The 25,842-nt window shown below is 40.9% G+C and overlaps 1 protein-coding gene and 1 long non-coding RNA gene across 8 annotated transcripts in view; both read right to left on the bottom strand.

Annotated features, from left to right (window-relative positions):
* Window positions 1-5,567, bottom strand: part of LOC143518488 (uncharacterized) — a 52,877-nt gene extending 47,310 nt beyond the window's left edge. For 4 of the 5 annotated variants that reach the window (XR_013132210.1, XM_077010981.1, XM_077010977.1 and 1 more), the window contains exons 1-6: window positions 5,323-5,567; window positions 4,008-4,070; window positions 3,449-3,499; window positions 2,178-2,375; window positions 1,854-2,044; window positions 800-905 (exon numbers count right to left, since the gene is read on the bottom strand). Coding sequence is in view for 4 of the 5 variants with exons in the window: in XM_077010981.1 (XP_076867096.1) it covers window positions 800-905; window positions 1,854-2,044; window positions 2,178-2,375; window positions 3,449-3,499; window positions 4,008-4,035 (574 nt within the window). In the remaining variant the exon portion in view is untranslated. The remainder of the gene's footprint in view (window positions 1-799; window positions 906-1,853; window positions 2,045-2,177; window positions 2,376-3,448; window positions 3,500-4,007; window positions 4,071-5,322) is intronic. The other variant, XM_077010980.1, reaches the window with a different exon arrangement.
* A 10,896-nt stretch (window positions 5,568-16,463) lies between these two features.
* Window positions 16,464-23,925, bottom strand: LOC143518493 (uncharacterized). 3 transcript variants are annotated; one of them, XR_013132213.1, is made up of 8 exons: window positions 23,353-23,925; window positions 23,202-23,271; window positions 23,057-23,118; window positions 22,306-22,463; window positions 21,227-21,382; window positions 21,069-21,126; window positions 20,697-20,768; window positions 16,464-20,593 (listed from the first exon to the last, which is right to left on the bottom strand). It is a non-coding gene; the product is annotated as an uncharacterized LOC143518493 (long non-coding RNA). The 3 variants fall into 3 exon arrangements; XR_013132212.1 differs by lacking the exon at window positions 23,057-23,118; XR_013132214.1 differs by lacking the exon at window positions 23,057-23,118 and having other exon boundaries at window positions 20,721-20,768.
* Window positions 23,926-25,842: the final 1,917 nt, after the last annotated feature.

The raw sequence follows: 25,842 nt of genomic DNA, 5'->3' as shown, positions 1-25,842 counted from the left end.
AGAATTGTGACACTAGCCACTCAACTGCTCAGCATCATCGCTGACTGAATTACCCTATTTAAGACAATCTATATCGGTACGACTATGTGAAGTATTGCCAACTCTCCCAGTATATTCCAGTGTTATCACAGTGTTATCACAGTGTTATCCAGTGTCTTCCTGAGGTCTGATTTTCCTGTCTGTCTGCCTTCTGGTTTTTGCCTACATCTGCCTGATTGCTGCACTAGTCTCCTGTCTCACTCTTTTTGTGCCTCTGCCTAATTGCTGCACTATTCTCCTATTGCTGACCTGGACCGTCATATTGTATTTTTGCCTTTTGTCTTGCCCTATCCTGCTGCTATTAAAACTCATTGTTTTAATCTGTATATGGATCCTCATTCTGAGTACTCAGTGATACAGTTTAAAACACTCAAATCATTATTGCAGAAATAACCACAGTATTCCAAAGCTAATTAATGTGTATTAATCAAAGTCTGAACAGATTACTTTCAGGCAGGTGTAACAGTTGTGTTAATGACATTTCACAACCAGAACCTTCTAGTTGTGAAAATTTCATTAATTTAGCTATGAACTGTCATAGCAAGTTACTTCTGTAGAATGCTGCTACAGGTCTATGTGCATCAGAGCACATCTGCACATCTTTAACATTGTAAGGAAACACTAATATTGTAAGAGTAAGTTTGGTTCTGTAGTTCTTCAGCAGAAACTGTGGTAACATGGTCACCTTGTCAGATTACATTTAATCTCATGTACTGGATTAGTCAGCTGACTTGTAGACTGGAGTGTTCATCATTCTCACCTGATACTGCAGTTGCCCCATCAATGTTTTTATTCTCCTCAACTACTCCTTCACCGTTTCCATTCTCCTCTTTTCTCTCACCATGTTGTTGTTGTTTGCTCTCTTCCTGAAAAGGACTTCACAGTCAGTCAAGACTCTAAATGCAAACTTAACATGCAAACAAGTAATAGACTCAAAGATGAGGACAGGACTACCACACAAAATATATGTGCAACACATAACGTGCCCCGTGTGTAACACATTAGACTGACGAGACGAGTGAACACGTACACAAACAAGACTGTGTTCCTCCGTAATGCATTCAGTGTACCTGGGAAATAAATCCTGACATATACTCAAAAGCAGATCTTTTGGTGTCTGAGTATTCAATGTATTGGCCGTTGTTGACATAGTTGAAGAATAAAATCACTTGTGTAATTGTAGGACAAGGTAGAAATAATATGCATCATTTTAACTATGAGAATCAGTTATTATATTAAACAAATTATAAATATGAATAACATCAAAATCAGTAAATTAATTTTAGCCTTTGGAAAAATCTAAATGGTCAGTTAACAAAACAATCCATATACCATTTTGCTCAATTTAAAAAATCTCATTTTTGCTCAAACATAGAGCATAAATGTGATGGTCAGAGGAGGCAGGAACAACGAAAGAAGTGGTTGCTAAACATATAAGTTTAATGACACAAAAATGTGAAGTTCAGCGCGGTTAGCGCAAGCGCTCAAACTTTTGAATCACACAGGCACAAACTTTAGTCAAAGACGAGCATAAGACATTGCGCGAACACACATTAAATAGGTGAATAACACATTCCCCAGTGATCACGAGACGAGGCACAGGTGACAACGATGAACACGCTCACAAACAACCCACACCCACAGAACTAGAACTAGACACAGACGACATAACATGCCCACAAGGAGTGGTCCGGAGCTGAACTGTGACAATAAAATGAATTAGCAAATCACCATACAACACAATCTCTCAGGCAATTTCTCTGAGTGTAGTGAGGGGAATGAATACTTAAATTTTTTAAGTAAACAAAACACACCTGCTTTAGATGCTTTGTAACTCGCAATAGTGCTTCCTCATTTTTCAAGCACTTCAATAATCCACAGTCCTCATGAAACAGACAGTCCACTGTGGTCGTGTTCTCCCTGGTTACAGATCTGCTGCTGTCTGGTACAGTGCAGTCTGGGTCAAAAGTGTGATGGAGCACCACTAGAACAGCAAGCTTGGAGACTGAACAAAACAAAGAAGGACAGACAGGCTTCATAGCAGCAGAATGTCCATAACAATTTAATAACATAACATGTACATTTAATACATGATGATAATGTGCAAGGGACTCTAGAACCATCACAGAACACGTTACCTGATACATGATTAATTTCACGCAGAGCTGCTTCTATGTCAGTTCCAGCTCGTGATACAACAGGGCAGAAAGTCAAGATGAAATCAGATTCCTCCTCTGTAGGCGCCATTCGAGCTGGTGTTTGTTCATCTAGCTTTCTTCTGAACTCTTCATGAGCATTTAGAGTGTTTCCAGTTATAATCATTGTGTATTTATTTTCTGTAATAAACAGTGTTTCTTTCAGTACAAATGAACATGTATACACAAATTAATGCTTTTTTTCTTCATTGTGGTTCATTGTACCTCCGATCTTCAGTTTCATATTTAATTGGGATAAATCTTGAAAATATGATCATCATCAGTGTGTTATTAGCTGTATGTAATTGTTTACATATCTAACGATTCGTGCTACCGTGTCAAAATGTACTATGGGGTTTGACTTGTATTTAAGAAAATTGGTTTATAAATGTAAAATGATTACATACAATAAATGGGCAGTGCTCACCGTTAATCCAAGAGAAAAAACAGCTGGCAGTGGAAAATTATGGGCTATGCTAAACACTGACGTGAAAGTATGTGCAGTAGACCTAGGTAGGACATCTCGATGGGTAGCACAGATTTTCAGAACACCAGCACCAGTGACAGCTTTAATGACAGTCTTGTTCACTGCTATTACTATTTATACTCACTATAGGATTAGCTATTCCAGCCAAAATAGTGGGATACATACATTTTAGCCAGTTCTTTGCTTGCTTTTCAGATCTAGCGTTTATCTAATTTTAGCACAGATGAAGGACATGCCAGTATCTTCCAGTTAATAGTTTCATCCATAAGGTTATTCCCTCCATTTTAACTTACTTTAATCATCATAGCTTTTGGGTTGGTTAACATCGGTTTAAACTGCTACACATTGGTCCACTGCTACACGCAGCACCTGTTTCCAGGCTCCTAATTACTGATATAGGGTGGGACCATCTGAGGGACACCAGGCTAACCAGTCCTGATGGCTTCTGGCTTGTGGCCTCCCTCTGGTGGTGGCTAGTTGGTGTTGCGACCCACCCAGTACACACAATAGTGTAATTTTAAAAGACTCTATTCATGATCTGAAATCACTAAATACTGTGGAATATGCAGTTCTGTAAACTGTATTATGCTCTGGCCAGCAGCTTGCTAGTGATTACAGTGCTACCTGTCTCACTGCTAATGACGCTGCTTCACTAAACTAAAGACATTTGATAGCTTGACCCCCAAAGCTGTTATGTTTGTAGTTCTTGCTTTTTTACATTACTCACCAACATCGAGGAATTCAAAGTCCACGACTCCTTCCTGAGCACCTCCACCATCTGAGTAAAGCATTGTACAAACATTGTAGTGTCGTAGTTTATGTAGTGTCATAACATTTTCTGATGGCAGGAAGGTCAATAGTGTCTCTTCAAGAGAGGTTAAATGATTCTAAGAGCATATACTCAATCAAGGGTTTATGTTGAGGTACTACAGGTGAAAAATGTCATAAAAAAAACAGATGTTAAAATTAACTTTAACCACTATTGGTATTCTTACAGTTTTTCAGGGGCTTTATTTACTTTCATAATCTTGTTCTTTCATGCTTAAAGTCTGAGATTTCACACTTGCACCCGTGGTACTCACGTTATTTGAGGATTGTATTTCTGGTGTGAGTATTAGCCCTATTCCACTTGATATTGAGAATTATTTCTTAATTTTATATATATTTCCAGACATCTACTTTGGAGTGGAAACCCAATATCTTTCAACATAGCACAGCTGTACAGTAACATTAGTTGATGTGTTCCAGATGTCTACTGTAAACAAAAATCATGTGCACAAACATACCACTGAATTCTGGATTAGATTTGGCCATTGCTCTCCAGTGACCTCTTACGCCTCTTATACATGCTACAGTATGAGAAAGGGAATAAACTTTATCAGCTTATTTATCCTGTTAAAGCAGAATGTGCTGCACCCTCATAGTGGCATTTACAGTCAGTGCTAATCTTCAGTTTCTCATCTTTTAATGACCCTGGTTCAGTTTTACAGCAGATTCTGTACATTATGTCTTCCTTCACTGATATTGGCAGAAGAAAAAGAAAACTAGATGACATTACACACAATATATTTCAAAGTGACAAAGCCCAGTATTTTTACATTTCAGTTAACTGCAATGTAACAAAATTAAATGTATGAACTGTTATTTGTTATTTATTTACCATAAATTGTAATAAAATTAATTGTATACATCTTTGCAATGTATTAGCATATCAGTACTATTTTAACTACCATGGCTGCTGTGCTCAGTATAATTCAGGTAAGAGTCTTTTTTTTAGTGGTGCCCGTGTCGTTGATTAATTATTGTTGCTAAAGACTTTTTTTATCAAGGCAGGACGTGACGTGTGTCATACTGTTTCGTACTAATGAAAGTGAACTTGTTCACGTTCATATTTCATTTTATAAAAAGACTGCATATCGCACATAATTTAATCGACTACAAGCCTGGGGTGAGTTTCCCAAAACGTTCTTAGCGCTAAGTACTTCGTAACCTCGTACGTACTAAGAACGTTTTGGGAAACTCACTCCTGTTCACTTGTTCTGAAACGAAGGCAGCAGGTCCTTTACGAAATGGTGTGAGCTTCATTTGTGTAATTTAACTCGGCGGTGGTTGCGTCGTATTTGTTAATGATTTCTTGTACTCATCATTAAGTCGTTTACGCTGCCATAATGGACATGGGCTGTGTTTACGGAAGCGGCGTTCACTCTCGCGTTCACCTTCATTGTTTATAAACTGTTCAAGTTCACAACTCACAAAAAGTATGAACACGTTCATGCACAACACTGGCAAACTTTACAGTAAAATGTGGTTTCTGGTAAACAGCGTTAATAGTTAATACATACAGGGAGGTTTCACTTTCGTTCCCTTCTCTCTCTTTCACTATGATAATAAGACAAGCAGCCTTGCGTGCTGACCTGGCCATACTGTAACCGGTATGAATACAGTAATGTCGGTGTTTAACTGCGCTATGGTCAGTAGTAATTGGAGGTTTTAATTTGAGCAGGCTAATATTTACGTTCTTTAGGTACATTTCTGTTACATTAAGACTGACAATACAACATATTAGCCCTTTCAATAAAGATTAAATGATCATTTACTTACAAGATTTGCCCTTTGCTGTTGACTGTGAGAGTAAATCGCTTTCAATCTGAAAGTCACAGGCGTCACACTATAGCACTTCACTTCACTTTCACTTTCTCACTGCTGTGTGTGACGATAAGCGCCCCGACCCCTCCCTTGTGTTAGTGTGTATAGATACAGTGTTATATTTCATCCATGTGTGTGCGCGTCTGTTACTCGTTTCAAATGTCATGTACTGTGGTTAGTGTGTGTGTTTATGTGTGCATGTTGTCGGTGTCATTTGACAGCGTTTGTCTTTGCATCTCTCGTTCAGTGTTCGCGTGTTTAAAAAAAACAAAAAAAACAAAAACGAAATCGACACTGACGTCTCTGTATCCTGTCAATACACATGCAAGGGTTGGCTCCAGCACCAGACCGCCACTGGCCACCAGAGGGAGCCAACCATCTTACACATTCGTTGTGAGAACACTTTAAAGACGACATGACGATGATGCAAAACAGGAAACCAGTGAAATACACCAGCCCAAATGCCAAGTTATCTTCTTTTGGAGAACGAACAGCTTGGAGGACAACTCGAAAATCTCAATATGCCAGCAGGCATAAAACACCCCATGGTTCTGGCCAAGAGCTCTACTGTTGTAAAGATGATCCTAGAGCATTTGAGAATATTGGACATTCAGGAAGAACTTGATTTCAAAATAAAGAAAATACTATTGGTTAACCTGTGCAAATGCCTTAGAAAGAAAAATGATCAAAAGCTGTAGCTACATTCTGCAGGAGGTATCAAGAGAACGCATAGAAAATGGCAAATTTGCCAGCGGGGTGAAGAGAACGTGGCAGCAGGTCAAGGTGAAATATAAAAATATACTCCAGAATGGTAAGTACAGTTGATTAGTCTAATGTGCAGAAAAAGGTAAAATACAATATTAAATAACTGCAACCAGTAATATTTTAGCAACCAGAAAGAAAACTGCTACTGCTGCTAGTGGTGGGCCTCCTGTAGCAGCCCTCACTCCTGCAGAAGACCTTGATTTAGAGCAAAACAGCGGACGCCCCATCATTGTGGAATTTGATGAATATATTAAGGAAGCGCTTAAGCTCAAGTCAAACCTTTCGAATTTCGCGGCAGACTGTTGCCTTACTAAGATGCTTTGCATCCCCAACGCTGTATAGAAATGCACCACTGGCAAAGAAGCGCAAAACGATACAGACCGTTTGGGGAATAATTTTTGTGATAGAGTTTATGCTAATGTATGTTTGTGGACCATAAATGCGATTAGACACTGTATTCCATTTTACACTGACCTGAATTTAAGATTAAACCAATACATTGAAATGTGCAGAAACCTCACTGATTAATAGGGGTGTCACGATTTCGATATTTAATCGAAATCATGTCACGATCCCGAGCCTCAAAGTCAAAAAGAGGATAGACGATCCCTCCCTCTAAGCTCCGCAAGCACCCACACTACGCAAAGTAAAGCCTGGTTTATACTTGACGAGTCGCGAGCGGCGCGAGGGTCCGCACGCCGAAAATGACATAATCGCGGTGGCTCCGCCCATGCGCGAGAGCCTCCCGCGCTGGCGATTCGCGAGGTCGTGCACCTTTCGAATTTTTTTACTTTGCGTGCGCCGCGTTTCAGTGCAATGAACAAAGTCGTGTTTGCTGGGCTCATACACCTTTACAAGGTGGAATTAAAGCACTTGTACGTCACTTCCAAGGTCCATTTCAATAATTCCCAGCACGTTAAACCTAATTAAGGTAAATATTTATACATATACTCGTAATCATTCAAAATATTTTGCTTTTTCATCACATTGTTTAATGGTTGTTTATTTTCAAAACGCCCAATATTAACGTCTTCACGTTCTCTCATGCTTCCTCCTGGATTTACAAGAGGCTCGTATTTGTAATACAAGAGAACTGTTCAGTCAGACAGATATTTGTTGTGAAACGAAGTAGTTACAATTTCAAGCATTTTCAAGTACTTTGGCCTAAATTCCAGCACTTTTAAGTATAAACGCCTCCGTCATTCACGCAGGTTCGCGTGAGGTGTGCGGAGTCGTGTGCTATGGTCACTCCTTATGGTGAAAGTATAAGGTTGCATCTTACAACTAAAGTGTTGCCCTCCATGTATGAAGACACTAAAGAAATTGTTTTTTTTTTTGTTTTTTGTAGGATAGAGTTTAGTTTGTTAAGGCTCTATTTGTTCTATTATTTTGTACATGATTGTTCCTGTATTTTTTTTATTATTTATTTGCTGTTGCACTGTTTTAATAGTGCACATTGCTGCTACCAACAAAAGCCATTAGATAGCAGGTACCCTCTGTGACCTCTTATTTTTGTTGTTATTATTATTTGTTTGTTTTTGTTGTTTTCCATTGAGAACAAGATTGTTACATTTATCTTAATTAAAATATTTAAATTTGACCATTAGTGCCTAATGTGGTGTATTACAGATCACTTTTATCACTTTGCATCACTTATATCAAACCCACCTTTTGAAATAAGATATTGTAAATTTGATTAATCAAACCAGTGACTGACCATAGACTAATCTAAAACTGCCATAGGCCTCTCTGCTGTAAATCGAGAATCGAATCGAATCGTGACCCTAAAATCGGAAATACAATCGAATCAAGGATTTAGAGTATAGTGACACCCCTACTGATTAACAATGAATATGTACTCGGAAGAACGAAATATGAATTGCATTTGGAAATATAATTATTACATTTCAATAATAACCTGCAATCATTCCAAACTAATAATTACAGTACTTAATTAAATGTATAAAGATATGATGTGCAACATCCACAGCAATTTAATGGATAGAACTGCAGCGGAACCTTGTTCCTCAATTTTGTTTCCCGGATGGCGAGACTGACATCACACTGCTCAGCCAATAGAAGTGGTCCAGCTAAGCTAAGCCTCAACTCTAGCCTGGTACAGAGCAGGTTTGTACAAACGTATATGTTGCTGTAGTAACTGAGCAAGGCTTAAGTCTAGCCTCTTTCGTAGAACTGAATTTGAGCAAAATGAGCCAGGCTTGTCTTAATAAGCCCGGCTTACTGAGTTAGCTCGCTTCGTGGAATAGCCCCCAGGGCAGGAACCCGACAGAAGTGTAATTGTAAAGACTAAAACAACTATAGATCAGGCAGTAAACTTTGTTTACTACAAGAGAATACAACCTATAAAGTTGGTCTAACGGTTCGGTGTTGGACGCTGGACGCAAGTGCGGACTCTAATGGTTTTTTAAGAAAATTACAAACATTACAGAAAATAAACTGATATAATACAAACAAAAACCAACCATTAACCAACTAAACAAACCAACAATAAAGACAATGTAAGCTGTCAACGGGGGCTGGCGAGTGTAAAATGGACACAAATTATGTATTATATCGCGATCGACCGATCGCAAGTGGGGTGGCACTAGGTGTGGCCCAGGCTCTGTTGGGGGGCCCCAGCCCCCCCCTTTGGCTCCACCACTGCTAGACAGGTATGATTTTCAACTGCATCGCCTGAAAGGACACTACAAACTTTGCACTCTAGCTCAGTGTGTGACTGTGTTTATAATGTTATTGTGTACAGTGATCATGTTCAAGCTCAGAATGTAAATAAACTCGATGGCAAAATGAATGAAATGAGTGAGTTGGAACCTTTCTTACTTCCCCCATGGCAAGCATCATAATGTTTAAAATAAGAGCTCCATTTCAGGAGTTGAATAAGGGATAGTATGTCTTAGCTTATATTAAATATTAAATATATTAAATCTTAGCTTATATTAAATTTATTGTCAATCATGCAAGTTTTGTGCAGCAATATAAAACCATGTCAGTGAAAACATGAAGTATCAGGTTCTAGTTATAAAGCATTATTATTGCTTTGAGGTCACATGACATGAGGATCCAACATCAAAGCAGTTTTGAAGCACCTGTGCTTTATATGCTCAACAACTCAAGCATCCCATGATGCAGCTTTTTTATTCATGAATCATCTGTGATAGAAGTATTATTACTACTGAATAAATATTATTACCTTTGTTACAAAACAAAACAAAGTTTGCATTCTATATATTCTATCTGCAACAATGCCAATAAAAAAAATAAGAATCCATCAGAAGGTCCATGGGACTGTGTTTTGTCTGGGCCCCCAAAGTCTCTAGAATCCATGTTATGGCAGTTGGGCTGGTTATTGTTTTGTGCGTGTTCTTCTCTCTTTGTCTTTTTCCTCCTATTCCCTTCCCCAAATCCAGGTGGAGCTGTGCCCAGGTGGAGCTGCTGTGGGTGGAGTCAGTCCCTCAGAAGTATAAAGGTGGAGGATCCAGGAAGTGGGAGAGAGAGGGGGAAAATGATGTGAATGGGTTGCCCGGAATGTTGGCCTTGTGTGTGTTTGTTGGCAACTGTGTAACCTGTGTGTGTGTGCGTGCACTAGAGGTTTGAGACAGTGCTCTTTGCTAGATGCCTTTTACAACTTGGCTTGTATATGTTCGTTTGTAACTATGTTGGGGTTTTTTTTTGTTATCTTTTATGTGGACTGTAAACACCTATGGCTGGAAGGGGGTAAGCGCCAGTTTTGTTCTGATTTTCTCCTGGTTTTGGCTAAGTTAGGGAGCCAGGCTGGGTTCTTGTCTTTTTGTTGACTTCTTTTTTGTAGGTAAAGTCAGTGTTTGGGTTGGAGTTAGTGTTGGGTTCTGTTTGTTGTGTTGGCCTTGCTTATCCCCTGGAGAAACGGCCTGCTATTCTTTTGTTGGTTTGGTGCAAGTCGGTTGGACAAATACACTGAATGAATCCATGCGGGGTCTCTGTGGTTTTTTTTTTCTTTTATTAGCCAAACACCCACTTCCACCTCATCGCCTAGACTGACTTGTAACAATCCATCTGCCCACAATCACAAATAGTTCTGCAAACTCTTTGAATGACCCAGAATATACTTTGAAAAAAAATCCCTGAGTAGGTGAAAGTGTCTGGGGACTTTCCTAGGGAGGAGCATGAAGGTTGGTACGACCCCGTCTAGGTAGAGCCGTGACAAGATAGGTATATAAAGCGTGCACCAGAATAATGGACATGACTGTACAGGTCACTGTAATAACGTACTGTGGCGAAGTACCCGAAATAAGCAAATCAAGCACAAAGACAAATGTAAATGTAAAGACAATGCAATGCAAAATGGAAAAGGAGGAGCTACAAATGGCAGAAAAGCTAGGCTTTTTAGCAACAACGGTTTCAGTTAAAAAAGACACAGAACTCAAAACTAATTTAAAACAGAAAGAGTGAAGACTCATTAGTGTCACAGTGAGCAGGGGAGGGGAGTTGAGTGCAGTGCAGAACATACAAGAGTTATTAACCATAACACTGATGTACACAAACAAGTGAAACTAAATATTACCATCTGACATTAATTATTAAAGTTAGTCTCTGACTATATTGAATACTATATGACTATAATGAATACTATAACTATACTATTAAGTTCATCTATGACACAAATAATGACCCTAGTTTACACTAGACACAAATTATTAGCAAGACAGAAGCCATTAGAGGCATGTGGGTCAGGATTATAGCAGGGGTCCTGATTCACTACAATAGAGGCATAGTCCTACTTGAAAACTACATCTTACCAACATACTGAGATGCAAGTTATCCACCAATTTCAATGTGACAAGAAAGTGATGGTCAGGAATAGCATCGAGACCATCCATTCACTCTTCCCTCAAGAGGGGCCTCTAAAGCAGCCAAACTTTGAGGAAAATGTATTGTAGTAAATTGGGTTTCTGCTCCCTTGCAATTACATGACTTAGATGTCATGTAATTAATTGTCGAGACGTGTTGAGGGATTCTAGAGCAGTGGTTCCCAACCTTTTTTTGCTTGGAGCCCCCCTCCCCAAGTCCAAAAAAAGCCAGACCCCCCAACCTAACCCCAGCCTACAAAAACATGTCAAAATACGAATACTTTAATGTCATTGCACAATGTACGTGTACACTTGTTCAACGAAAATAGGATCCAGCCTCCATCATGGTACAAATATGCTACAGTTGTGATCAAATTTATTCAACCCCCACTGAAATAAAGTGTTTTGGCCAGTTTGACATTGATTTTGATCATTTCAGTCATCTTATTTACAATTATATCAAAGAGGCACTTATAAATTAGACAAACATAACATAATATTTATGATGGAATAACCACAAATGTCTTTACTGTGCTCACATCATTATCAGTTTTATTCAACCCCCTAGTGACATTATTTTTTAGGACTTAGTACAACATCCTTTTCCAGTTATGACAGCTTTCAAGCGTGAAGCATAGCTTGACACAAGTGTCTTGCAGCGACCTATGGGTATCTTAGCCCATTCTTCATGGGCAAAAGCCTCCAGTTCAGTCACATTCTTAGGCTTGCGCACTGCAACTGCCTTCTTTAGGTCCCACCAGAGGTTCTCAATTGGATTTAAGTCTGGTGATTGCGATGGCCACTCTAGAATGTTCCAGCCTTTCATGTTCAACCATGCTCTAGTGGACTTGGATGTGTGCTTCGGATCATTGTCCTGTTGGAAGGTCCAACGTCTCCCAAGCCGCAGGTTTGTGACTGACTCCATCACATTTTCCTCCAAGATCTCCTGGTACTGAAGGGAATTCATGGTACCCTGCACACGTTGAAGCTTTCCTGTACCATTAGAAGCAAAACAGCCCCAAAGCATAATTGACCTCCCGCCATGCTTCACAGTAGGCAAGGTGTTCTTTTGTTCATAAGCCTGGTTCTTCCTTCTCCAAACATAGCGCTGGTCCATTGTCCCAAACAGTTCTAATTTAGTTTCATCTGACCACAGTACACTGTTCCAAAACCTTTGTGGCTTGTCCACATGACTTTTGGCATACTGCAGTCGACTTTTCTTGTTCTTTGGAGTCAGCAAGGGGGTGCGTCTGGGCGTTCTGGCATGGAGGTCTTCGTTATGCAGTGCGCGCCTTATTGTCTGAGCTGAAACTTCAGTGCCCACATCTGACAGGTCTTTTTTCAGTTCCTTAGCAGTCACGCGGGGATTTTTCTCCACATTATGCTTCAGGTAGCGCACAGCAGTCGCGGTCAGGATCTTCTTTCTGCCACGACCAGGTAACGTTTCCACTGTGCCCTTTAACTTGAACTTGCGAATGATACTTCCGATAGTGTCTCTTGGAATATTTAACAACTTCGCAATCTTTTTATATCCATTGCCATTCTTGTGAAGAGCAATAACCTCTTCTCTTGTCTTCTGGGACCATTCTCTTGCCTTCACCATGCTTGGAAACACACCAGTAGATGTCTAGAAGGAGCTGAGTATCACAGTCCTTTTAAATCTGCCTAATTGGTGCTTATCATGCTTGATTGCTGCTCGTTGACATCCACAGATGTTTTCAATACCTGATGGAAAACACTGGAATGAACCTCTGTTCTTAGGAGTGGTAGTCGTAAAGGGGTTGAATAATTGTGTCAATGAAGAAATCACAAATAGGCCATTTAATACTTTATGACAAAAAAAATTGATGCTATCTTAGTTGCATTTAGTTCTTTAACAAGTCCTTGTAAGATTTCATTATGAACACAATTACAAATGTGCACTGAATTCCATAAAACCCTTCGCAGCATTGGGGGTTGAATAAATTTGATCACAACTGTATATACACTGATATAATAAAATGGATTTAAGAATACAAAATAGAATAGTCGGAACCAAAAAAAAAAAAGCAAAACAGAAGAAGCAGAATTGTTATTGCACATTTCCCGAATAAATGTTTTAAGAGTTTAACAGAGCGATAGCCCTGTTGTAAAAGCTGTCCCTTAGTCTATTTGTCTTTACTTTAAGTTGCCTGAACCGTCTACCTGATGGCAGCAGTTTGAATAAGTGGTGCCCTGGGTGTGTACTGTCTTTATTATTTTATGGGCCTTCCTGCGACTACGGGTGTTGTAGAGCTCCTTCAGTGTTGTAAGAGGGTAACCAATGATTTTCTGGGCGGTGTAGATGACCCTCTGTATGGCCTTCTTGTGTTTAATGTTACAGCTGGCGAACCACACAGAGATACAGTATGTTAACACACTCTCCACGGAGCAGCGATAGAAAGCCATCAGCAGTTCTCTCCTCAGGTTAAGCCTCCTGAGGATCCTCAGAAAGTGGAGGTGCTGTTTGGCCTTTTTCACTACCGCTGAGGTGTTTGTGCTCCATTGGAAGTCTGCATCCAAATGCACCCCCAGAAACTTAAAGCTGGCTACCCTTTCCACACACTCCCCATTGATCCAGATTGGTCTCAGGTCGGATTTTATCTTCCTGTAGTCCACAATCAGTTCTTTGGTCTTTGATGTGTTAACGACCAAGTTGTTGTCTGCGCTCCACTCCACAAGCCTTTGGACATCCTCCCTATATGCCGATTCATCGCTATTTGAGATAAGCCCGACTAGAGTGGTGCCATCTGCGAACTTGATTGTGACATTACTCTGGTGTTTACTGACACAGTCGTATGTGTACAGAGTGTAGAGTAGTGGACTAAGTACACACCCCTGTGGTGTCCCAGTGTTAAGTGTGAGGGCTGAGGAAAGATGTGATCCAACTCTGACCTTCTGTGTCCGGTCTGAGAGAAAGTCTGTAATCCAGTTGCAGATGTTGGTTGAGATACCAATGTCCATTAGTTTGGGAGTCAATTTATCTGGGATGATGGTATTAAACGCTGAACTAAAATCCACGATGAGAAGCCTAGCATAGCGTCCATGCAGTTCTAGGTGAGAGATGGTCGTGTGAAGTGCTGTTATTATAGCATCCTCCGTAGACCGGTTTGCCCTGTACGCAAACTGAAATGGGTCCAGAAAGCTTGGGTGGGAGACATGACATGATGTGATGTTTTACCAGCTTCTCGAAACACTTCATGACTGTTGAAGTCAGAGCTACAGGTCGGTAGTCATTAAGGCTGCTAATGCTGGTCTTTTTTGGCAGAGGTATGATTGTGGCTGCCTTCAGACATTGTGGGATCGAGGACTGAGAAAGAGAGGCATTAAAAAGTTTTGTAAAAGTCCCAGCTAACTGATCAGCACACTCTTTGAGGACCCTCGCAGACACTCCGTCAGCCTTCCTGGGGTTTACTGCTTTCAGTGTGCACCTCACCTCATGCTCCTTTAACACTAGGTTGTAGCTGTTGCAGTTGGATGGCAGGGCTGCTGCTGTTACTGGTCTCACCACATCAAAACGTGCAAAGAAGTGGTTCAACTCGTCCGTCAGTGCTGGGTTGTCTACAGCCATTGTTATGTTGCTGGACTTATAGTTGGTGAGGTGCTGAACTCCCTGCCACATTTGTTTGGTGTTGTTGCCCTAAAAATGGTTCTCAATCTCCTTTTTGTATTCCAGCTTGGCCCTTTTGATGCCTTTCTTCAGTTCAGCTCTTGCAGCTGAAAAAGAATAAAGGGATTAGAAATTAACATCTATTTATATAACAATAAAGAATAAAGGGCAACAAGTGTACCATTTACAACAGGTGTACAATGAAAAAAACTGTTTCATTACCATATTATATCTACATTCTACAATATATTTTCCACTTCTGTTTGCCTCTAGGTGTAAGAAATAAAAACTAAAATCACTGAAATGACCAGTCCCATGCCTCTCAACCAAAAATAGTGCTTACTTTTCACAGCTGTATCAGCACCCAGAACTAAACATACAACTCGTCATACATACATGCACAAAGAAAAATAACTAACTAAAAACGACTGCTGTGCTATCATTTCAATAACAAAGACCATAGCCATAACCAGCAATAAACATAGCTAAACACACAGCAATAAAAGTATTAACTTTAAAAGTACTTACAAATTTTTCCACTTCAAATCTGTTCATTTATAACCTAATGGGCACCTTGGGCTTGCATATCTTTGACCAGGGATGCGATGTTTGGTTTGATGGTTGCGACAGCCAGTCTAAAGCCCTGGGGGGTATTCCAAGAAGCGGGTTTAACAAACTCTAAACTTAACCCTGAACTCTGAGTTGTCTTACCCCGATCTGACATACTCCGAGTTTTCGGTTCCAAAACGGCTGATCGGAGTTAAAGTAATCAGGGTCGCTCAACTCTGAGTAGGTTGACCCAGACAGAAGCGCGTTCACGCGTAACTATGAAAGGCATTCTTAATGGAACGCAGATAAATAGGATTTATCATGGACTTAAACGCGAAAATCAGCCGAACATCGTATTTCACACCACTGTAGCTTGAAGTATTAATGACTGCGTATGCAGAATATTTAGATATTATTAAACGTAAATGTAATACTGCGGTAGCTGCTAGAGAAAGGCAGTCAGCATGTCAAAAAATTGCCAACAGAGTTAATGCGTGAGTGAAAATGATATTTTTATATTTAGCAGAAGGGTGCAATTATATTATTATTTTCTCCACCTTTATAATACTGTATTGAGTTTTTAAATATTTTTTTTATTGAACACTTACTAATTCCAGGTCTAATCTGAGTGGTGTGAAACACACATGGCATCAGATAAAAATGAAGTATAAGAATATTGTACCAAGTGGTATGGCTGTACTATATCTTATTCTTAAAATACATTATAAAATATATTTACTTACAGGAAAAATGAAATAATGAAACATAACAGTGAATTTGACTGTAATGTATATTAAAAGGTTACAGGGTGGATGGTGTGGTGGGTGGGGGATGGTGCATGATTTAATGTGGAAAGCAGTGGTTGCAGATGGAGTCTCTGACAACTCCACCATCTCTGTTGTCACCCACATGCATGTAAGGTTCCTCGTCTGTGGGCATGTCAGAGATGGTAGGCTGTCGCTCGTGAAATACGATCGTGAAATACGATGCTCAGCTGATTTTCGCGTTTAAGTCCATGATAAATCCTATTTATCTGCGTTCCATTAAGAATGCCTTTCATAGTTACGCGTGAACGCGCTTCTGTCTGGGTCAACCTACTCAGAGTTGAGCGACCCTGATTACTTTAACTCCGATCCGCCGTATTGGAACCGAAAACTCTGAGTATGTCAGATCGGGGTAAGACAACTCAGAGTTCAGGGTTAAGTTTAGAGTTTGTTAACCCCGCTTTGTGGAATACCCCCCAGGTAGAGGTTCCCACACCACAGATAACCAAATAAATGAGTTAGGCAAGCTGTTCCACACGTCAATAATTTTATTTAGTAACAAGTATTATAATACTATGATGACAAAGCATAAAACCAAAGATGTACATAAAACCAGTATTTATACACCGGTGCGTGGGCAATTAAATAAATTCACCAATTTCTAGTCAGTCAAGTCGATAGAATTGCTTTGCCTATGATGTAGCTATATGAGCTTACTGCACTAGATGTGCACACACAAAAATCACGACACCAAAGCTTAAAGCCAAAATAAACATAACACGGTAAAACCAATGTGAAACATTCAAACCAAAGAAAAATCAAAGCTAGCATAAGTTGCAGGCTTTATATAACTTAACACGCACAGCGGGGCAATAAAAACACCAATGACTGACAATAGGGTATTATAATCTGATGCCTCACTCCCGTGGATAACAACGGGATCCGTTTATTAGTAAACGGAAAACAATTAAGAAAAATATTTTAAAAACTAATGCTACTCAGACGGATACAAATAGTTCCTCCTACTCCAAGTGTTCGCATATAAAAACAATGGTGGGAAAAAAACCAGTGGCCTGCACGAGCCCGGCCTTGGTCCTCTATACAAGAGAAGAAAATAGCATTATTTTCTCTGGAAACAAACGCTACTAGAGAGTAAGGCTTTGTTACATGAACAATAAAATTCTCTCATTTAAGAAAACATTACAAAACAGAAAACCTACCAATTAAAACACCTGTGAAAGGTGCGCGCTTGGCCTGTTAAGGTGGTCCAGGTATGACGCTACTCCAAAGCTCTAGAGCAGGGATGTCAAAGTCAAATACACCGAGGGCCAAAAAAGCAAATTTGCTACAAGCCGAGGGCCGGACTGGTTCAATGTTTATTAAAACATTAAAATGATTGCACATAGCCTATTGAACCAAGACCTAACAGTGTATTATTTAATGCTTAAATGAATAAAGCAATATTTTCTTATGGATCTGTCAGTAATTTCAAGTGAAAACATTTTTCAACAAGCAAACATGAATAAAGTAATAAAGATTTGAAAAGTGTTGGAATTTAAGCTAAAGTACTTGAAAATGCTTGAAATTGTAACTACTTCGTTTCACAACAAATAGCTATCTGACTCAACAGTTCTCTTGTATTACGTTAACAAATACAAGCCTCTTGTAATTCCAGGACGAAACATGAGAATGTGAAGACGTTAATATTGGGCGTTTTGAAAATAAACAACCATTAAATAATGTGAATAAAAAGCGAATTATTTCGAATCATTTCGAATATATGTATAAATATTTAACTTAATTAAGTTTACCGTGCTGGGAAATATTGAAATGGACCTTCAAAGTGATGTACAAGTGCTTGAATTCCACCTGGTAAAGGTGTATGAACCCTGCAAAGATGACTTTGTTCATTGCGCTGAGGCGCGGCGCGCGCAAAGTACAAAATTCGAGAGATGCACGACCTCGCGAATCGACAGCGCGCGAGACACTCGCGCACGAGCTGAGCCACTGCGATTACGTTATTTTCGCCGCGCTGACCCTCGCCGCTTGTGCGCGCTGCAGTGACCTTCGCGAGCTACCGTTGCATTGTGGGGAATGTAGTGTTTGTGCGTGCAAAACACCAGCGGGTGGCTGTGGCCTGCGGGCCGGTTCTAATAGTAATTAAATATCATCCAGGGGGCCATAGATAATCAATTCGTGGGCCAGACCCGGCCCGCGGGCCTTGACTTTGACATATGTGCTCTAGAGTCTAGACCGTGAGGTCGACTGGTCCCCGAAACTCCCAAATAGTGAAACAAATCTGCATATTAGCATCGGGATGCTACACTCAATGCATATAAGCCAGTCACAATGGTTAGAGAGCTATCGATCGTCCGGACAGAAGCGTACTTCTATTCGACAGGAATAATGCTCACGGTGTCTACCGCAGCCACTCACGAGTAATCCGGCTGGAGACCGGTTTCCGTTTGTATAGATAATTTGGACAGATTTACCACATCCGAGCACCTTGATCTTTTAGCCGTAATACACTGTATTCAAACACGACACTCCTGGAGACCAGAATCAAACGTCACACACGAGCGCACCTGGGCCATTTAACCTTGCCACCTGATAGCTATAATTAAAATTGTGGGATATATTAAATAGAATTAAATTACCGTCGGACCACTCCATTAGCAGATTAAAAGCTCACAAACAGTCCAGCCCTACCAGTGTTGCCAAATTAGCGACTTTGTCGCTATATTTAGCGACTTTTCAGACCCTCTAGCGACTTTTTGTAGTAAAAAGCGACTAGCGACAAATCTAGCGACTTTTTGTGGTGTTATTGGAGACTTTTGGCCACTCTGAACAAACACGCTCTTTAGTTGCTGTCCTCTGGGCCATGAGCCCCACAACACTCAGTGCAGTCTCACAATCAGAGCAGACCCTCACCGCTCCACGTCCACACTGCAAATGAACTGCGCATGCCCAAAGCTGCCGCCGAGGGGGGATGTAAATATAAGTGAGACACGAAAAGAAATCACTAAATTTAACTCACATTGTGTCAGTCATTCTTCACCTCATTCACCACGTAGCCGGTCATTCGACTCGTCCACAGTGTCCAGTGTTGCCAGGTTCGCGGTTTTCACGCCAAATTGGGCTTGTTTGAAACTCCTTCCGTGGGTAAAAATTCTGGGGTTGCGGGGTGCGGTTTTTGGGCTACTTTTGAGTTGAACACCCCCCCGCTCAACAACTTTGGCCTTTGGGCTAGTTTAGGCTTCTGAGGGGCGGATTTTACACTGACTTTGGGCGGAATATTTTTGTAGGACCTGGCAACACTGAGTGCGTCTCTGTGAAAGCTAACATCTAGCTAACTTGCTCATCATGTCTCACTCTAAACTCTATTCTCAAAAATACAGGAAAGAGTGGGAATCAAATCCTGAATTTCAAGGCTGGCTGAAGCCATGTATTGGAGATAATACACAGGCATACTGCCTATATTGTAAGGTTGATTTCTATGCCAACTAGTTCCTGCTAACTGCTACTCATACTAACATTTAACAACACAGCAAAAAAACTATTTATGTAATTTACGTAAAAATTATTTATACAAAGCATTAAAGTCATGTAGTTCTTTTGAGAAGTGACTGCCTATTTCAAATGCAACAGATGTTCATTTGTAGTTTTAACATATTTAGGGTGTTTTTTCTACTCATTTTCTTCTCTCCCAACAAAGAGACATGTATTATGCAAATTAGGCGATGACGTCATTTAGCGACTTTTAGGACAACCAATAGCAACTTTCCTTACTGAGGAGTTGGCAACAGTGAGCCCTACCACAGTTACCAGAGCGCTGAAAGCTGACTCCGACAGGTACGTAGTGCTAAATGGGAGAATAACTTTTGTTATTGCGTGTTTGGCGAGTGTAGGAGCGACATCGTGTCCTTTGGCAATCCAGAACTTTTTAAACCCGTTTTCCTGGAAATATCTTTTTGACATGGAATCAGCTTGAAGGTCACAAAGCTCATCTTCACAGTCAATGTATTCCACATCCTTCAGGTTGAAAACGTAGTGGTCCAACACCCATCCCTCTCTGGATAAATACTGATCGATGTCAGCTGTAGTGGCAAAATTTCGGTAATTGTGTAATTGTGTAATCTGTGTTGATCACTACTTACTCTCTCAAACACTTTTTTCATATGTCACTTAATCTTCTGGACAGTGCAAGCTGTTTTTTCCTCTCAAAATATTGTCATGCTTTACCAATAGTTTTGCGGTGTCTCGTCTCCTGGTGTCGTTTTAATTTGCTCGGCTTCATGCTGTCATTAGCTAGCTTCTCACCACAAATGATACATTCTGGTTTTGTTTTGTCCTGTCCCTCCATAAACCCAAAGTCCAGGTAGCCATCATGGTATTGCCTTGTCTTTTTTGATGAGGAGGAGGACTCGTCTACACGTTTACGTTTCTCAGCCATACTTAGTTCTGCTGGCAGAAAGTGCGTGTCTGCGTGATGCGGTGCCGCAGCCCTAGCTTATTTAGCTAGCAAATCTGAGTTTCAGCTTCAGAGTGCAGATCCCACACCATCCCGCTTGCTCCTGTCCAAGCAGTGTTGTTTCCTGCTGTACTCTTCCCAGCACCAGCCTGAGTCCTGATACAGGAACACTGGAGAGTCTGGACTGCAGGATTCTCCACCACTGGAAAGAACAAGAATGAGTGATTTCTTATAGAAAAAGAAAAGCTAACCATGTTTGGTGAAGTTTAGAGGAATAATGAATGTTTTCTTTATTAATCTCGTACTATTTGGAGGAAGTTCATTCATACTGTTTCTCTTTGTGACGGGAGCTGCTGAGTCTGGGGTCTCTTCACTCACTATAATAAAACAGAACCAGCCTGAATTCAGTATAGATGCCCACAGAGAGTTCTGGTGATTAACAATCTAGTTCAGTCACTGTTCAGGGTGAATCTAAATGGTAATTCAGTACGTGTTCAGAAGGACAATATTACTGATGGTTAAGTGGTTAATGTATATTAGGAATGGGGAGCACATTCTTCAGTAGGTTATTCAGAGTTCAAAGCTCTGTTCAGGCCATCCCTAAATGGTATTTCAGTACTAGTTGAATACTGAAATAACTAGTGTCTGTAGGTGAGCATCACTGTGCTGTAACCTACTGTCTGTAGATGAGTACACAGTGAGAGTTCTCTGGTTTGAATCTGAATCTTCCATAGTCTGAAATACATCAAAGAATTATATATCATACGAGGAACAATAAACAAACATAACTGCAACAACTATAACAAAATTTATTGTTCCTTCTTTTCTTACTCACCAGTAGTCTATATGTGCTCAATTTCTTTGTTAGTCTTCATCTCAGACTTCAAATCTGATATTTTCTGGTCTGCAATGATATATATTTCCGAGCTCGATCCAAGGCCTCTCTTACCTCCAGTGGCTCTATGTGGTGCTTTAGTCTTGGTTTCCAAACCTCCAAATAGAAACGTGGGAGGTAAAGCAGGGTGCTGAGATGAGCTATATGCACTTTTATTAACGATTCATTAACTTCATGTTATGGTACAGCATTCAACTCAAAAACCAAGTAACAGACTAATACATGAACACAAACAAGACATGTGCAACACATAACTATAACAAGGCAAGAGATGAATAGTAAAGACTAACACACAAACACTGACAAATGGTGAAAAACAATCAAATTATCCATATTCATAAAGTGACTGTATATATGCATATTAATGTAGTGGTATGGCAGTACCAGACAGTGACTCCGACTACGCCACCCCAGGGGTATAAGCTCCCGAGGGACAGTGAATTTGGTCACCCAACCTCCCCAAATGAATCCCAAATTACCAGGGTTCCCACACACTTCAGGTTGTTGCAATTACGACAGAGACAGGGTCAGAATAGAAATGTAAATGTAAATGTGCCATATTTTGTCAATTGTGATTTTTCACCCCAATTGAAATTTGTCCTCCGCTTTTAACCCATCTGTGCAGTCAGAACACACACACACAAACTAGTGATTACTAGGGGGCTGTGGATCACACGTGCCCAGAGCGGTGGGCAGCCCTAGCCCGGCGCCCGGGGAGCAGTTGGGGTTAGGTGCCTTGCTCAAGGGCACCTCAGTCATGGCCTGTCTGGGAACCGAACCCACAACCCTCCGGTCACAAGACCAGTTCCCTAACCACATGACCATGACTGCCCCATTTATTGGTGTTATTAATAAATGTTTATTAACAAAAAGGCTTCACTATCTACATCTTTCTTTTAACCTGTTAAGAAATGGTTGGACCCAAACACACACCGACTCGCTCACACATTGGGTATAGTCAAGCACATAATCAACACAGACTACAGAATAGAAAATAAATAGGCAGGGAAGGGCCTTACCAGAGGGATGCTTGTCTCCACCAAGGTGGTTCAACAAACCCACAGGTAAGATGCACTGACTTCACACCCCAGTGACCCTACACGACCTTACGGGTGAACTCGCGGATGTAAACTCCCACCACCACCGGCTGTGGTCTCCCTGCGGTTAGTCCCTGCTCCTACCAAGAGAACAAAGAAATAATGATTGGCCTTGTACCTACCCCCCCCCCCCCCCCCAAAGAATGGCTGAGCACAGCACACCAGGCAGTAGCAAGACAATCCCCCAAAATCCAGTGATCACACACCACAAACAAAAGTTACACACTTGACTCACATAATACATCCCAGAGGGCACCGCAGATATCACCCCCCCACAAGGGCACCACAAGCGCCCCAACCACCCCCCAGGAAGAGCCCAAGGCCCAAAGAAAATAAAGCAAATGAAACACAAAGCAACTGACCAACTCCACACAACAAGAAAATAAACAAACCAAAAACCAAACCAATAAAGTCAAAACAAGGAATTGATACCCACTTACACACACACACACACACACAAGCAGGCACACACACACACGCACGCACAGGCAGGCACGCGCGCACAGGCAGGCACGCGCGCGCACACACACACACACACACACACACAGCCGTATGCAGGGACGACACTCGGCCCGCTCACAGTAGTACCGCCGTTGGCGGAGTCGGCACCACGTGCGAGTGCACTATAATAAAACACCATAAAAAGATAGCAGAACAACAGCCGGAGCCACACCAGCACGGCGAGGGGATTGTAGGCCCGGTAGAGAGCGCACGAAAGTGGAAACACCCGGTAACCTGCAAGCAACCAATGTAACCAGATTAGCCAACCCCTCAACGATTACTACACATAGTAGCGGTGATCTTAAAACACTACTTACCCAAGTCCAGTATTACTAGACGCCCAGGCCGAGTGCTAGTCTCAGAGGTATCAGTCACAAAATATGGAGCCTACGTGGAAGGAGGAAACGTTAGCCTATAACACTATAAAACGGTAACAGTAAGCGAATACGTGACCGAATAACGACCTACCAAACCACGGAGAGACCGCGAATTACTGTGCGTTCACACCGAAAGCGATAAAAATCGCTCTCCGTCGCTGAGTCGCCAGCATCTCGTCGCGTGGGGTCCAACATCACGCCGGCATGCAGCACGTGACACATATGCAAATCACGTTTTTTTAAAGCAAAACGCAGTATTTCTTTTAATCTATTGATTACAGGACACACGATTATAAAGGAGTGCGTGTATAACAGTGTGTGTATAAAACACATAGTATATAAACCTAAAATGTTTATGTATTTTTTTTTACTTACCCCAGACCCGAAGATCAAACAGGAATAAAAAAATCATAACCAATAATAGAGTATACGCCAATTTATTGCAGATGTTTTTTAATAAATGAACAGTATTCCCTCCAAAAATAAACATTGTAAAGTGCGGGACATCCAGAGACAGCCACTATTAATCTCTCCTCCATTTTGCAATCGGAACAAATAATCAGTAGGAACCAAAGTCAGAGGTGCGGTTTCGGAGGAGGGTGCAAACATACTTTCTGATTGGTAGTCGCCGCCGCGCGTCACTGCTCATTTGCATAAAGTTGAGCCAAGCTCTATGGAACGCCATTTGGCTCAAAACGTCTAGAATGACGTCCGTGTTAACACGTCAAATTTGGACGTCTTAAGACGTACAAAAATGCCGTGTTAAGACGTTACTTTTTGACGTCTTAAGACGTTTTAACGTCTTAACACGACAAAATGTGCCGTGTTAACACGTAACTTTTGCCGTCTTAAGACGTTTAGATGTTTAGACTTCCATACTATTGGTGGCCGCCAATATACCCACCCCTTGTTGACGTAGGGCTTACGTTTTAGTCACATGGGCTCTACGTTGCGGTGACATGGCCTCTACGTTGTGGTTACATGGGCTTTACGTTGTGGTCACATGGGCCTTACGTGGGCTGGTTCTGGGGCTACGTATCTATCACGTGACTTAGATGAGGCGGTGAAGGTGTGTTTGGAATAGTCCATGTGGGTTTATTTGCGCAGGTAATTTGGTCGAGTAGAGAACGCGATGGCTTCCAGGAATTTTTTGAACGACTGCCGTAGAACATTTTTAGAATGTACACGAGTTTTATCGTCGGATGATCAGCAACTTGATAATGTACAACCTGTTATAACTAGGTATGCTATCAATTAGTACAGTGTACAAAAGTTATTTGATATACTCTGGTCTCTTCACATAAATGTAGTTGTGGCTTCGTGATATTTTAAAGTGAATTGTATTTCATTCTGAACCGAGTTCATCAACATATTTGTAGTAGAAAGTAGAGAACACGGGTCATGTTACGACAGTGAATTTATATCACGTTTTATGTGACTGAAACCGATTGGAGACTATGGCCTCGAGCATTCGCTGGGCAAGTGGCCGACTGGTTGAAGCCGAAGTGGCTGATAATGCTTGGACTCATCAGTGAATTAATTCAGGAAGCTAGCAATCAACAACAACATGGTAAGTTTGCTTGTCAAATAAAACAGCCGCTATGTAATTTTTGAGTCGATAGGATGTATAGATTTGAATGAATTTAAGTTTTAAAATGTTTAAGCCCCCCATTGAAATGAATGGAGGTTTCAAATTACAACTGCGAGTTACCGTGTGACTAGAGGGTGTGCAGGCATGAAAAATTATCAAAACTCTCCTGGATAAACTGCTGTACAATCCTTACACCTTCACCTAGAAGCTCCATTTAAATTTTAAATGGGAGAGAAACTTGTCCTTTATGGCACGCCAGGATATCTAATCATTTGATCGATTCGTTTTAGAGTTATGAGCATTTGTTTGGCACTAGGCACAGAAAACTGCTCCATTAGCTCCCATGTTAATTTCTCAAAATCCGAATTGTCATTTTGGGGTCAAACAATTACACCAAAATCATCACCAAGGGGTCCTCTCTCATACAATCTCTTCGGTTAAGTGATAAGTTAAATATGTCCCGAACTACGACCGTTTGTTAGGAGTGTGCAAATCACATTAAACAAGCCTTCTCCACTCACAGTAACAGAGATTAGTTAGTGTGAGGAATGTCTCTCCCCCTCCCCCCACACACGCACGTGCACACACTGTTGACAACTCTTCTCTTTTATTTTAACATTAATACAAGCGAATTCACTCAACAGAAGTTAATTTCCTCTCTCATTCTCGCTCCTCGCGCACTCTTTCTCACACACACACAACTTAAAGAAACAGTAACCCAATAATATTACACTACATCTCTCTCTCATAGCCACTCCATATACACCACACAGACACACATGCATACATCTCTCATACCCACTACACATGTACACCATACATACATACATCTCTCATACCCACTGCACATACACACCACACACACATACATACATCTCCCATACCCACTACACATACACACATACACCACACACACATACGTACATCTCTCATACCCACTCTACATACACACATAAAGACCGGTCTCTCATACCCACTCCACATACACAC

The sequence above is a fragment of the Brachyhypopomus gauderio genome, chromosome 7 (assembly GCF_052324685.1).
Source record: "Brachyhypopomus gauderio isolate BG-103 chromosome 7, BGAUD_0.2, whole genome shotgun sequence".
Taxonomy (NCBI): domain Eukaryota; kingdom Metazoa; phylum Chordata; class Actinopteri; order Gymnotiformes; family Hypopomidae; genus Brachyhypopomus; species Brachyhypopomus gauderio.
This window is presented reverse-complemented; position numbering and strand designations above follow the sequence as displayed.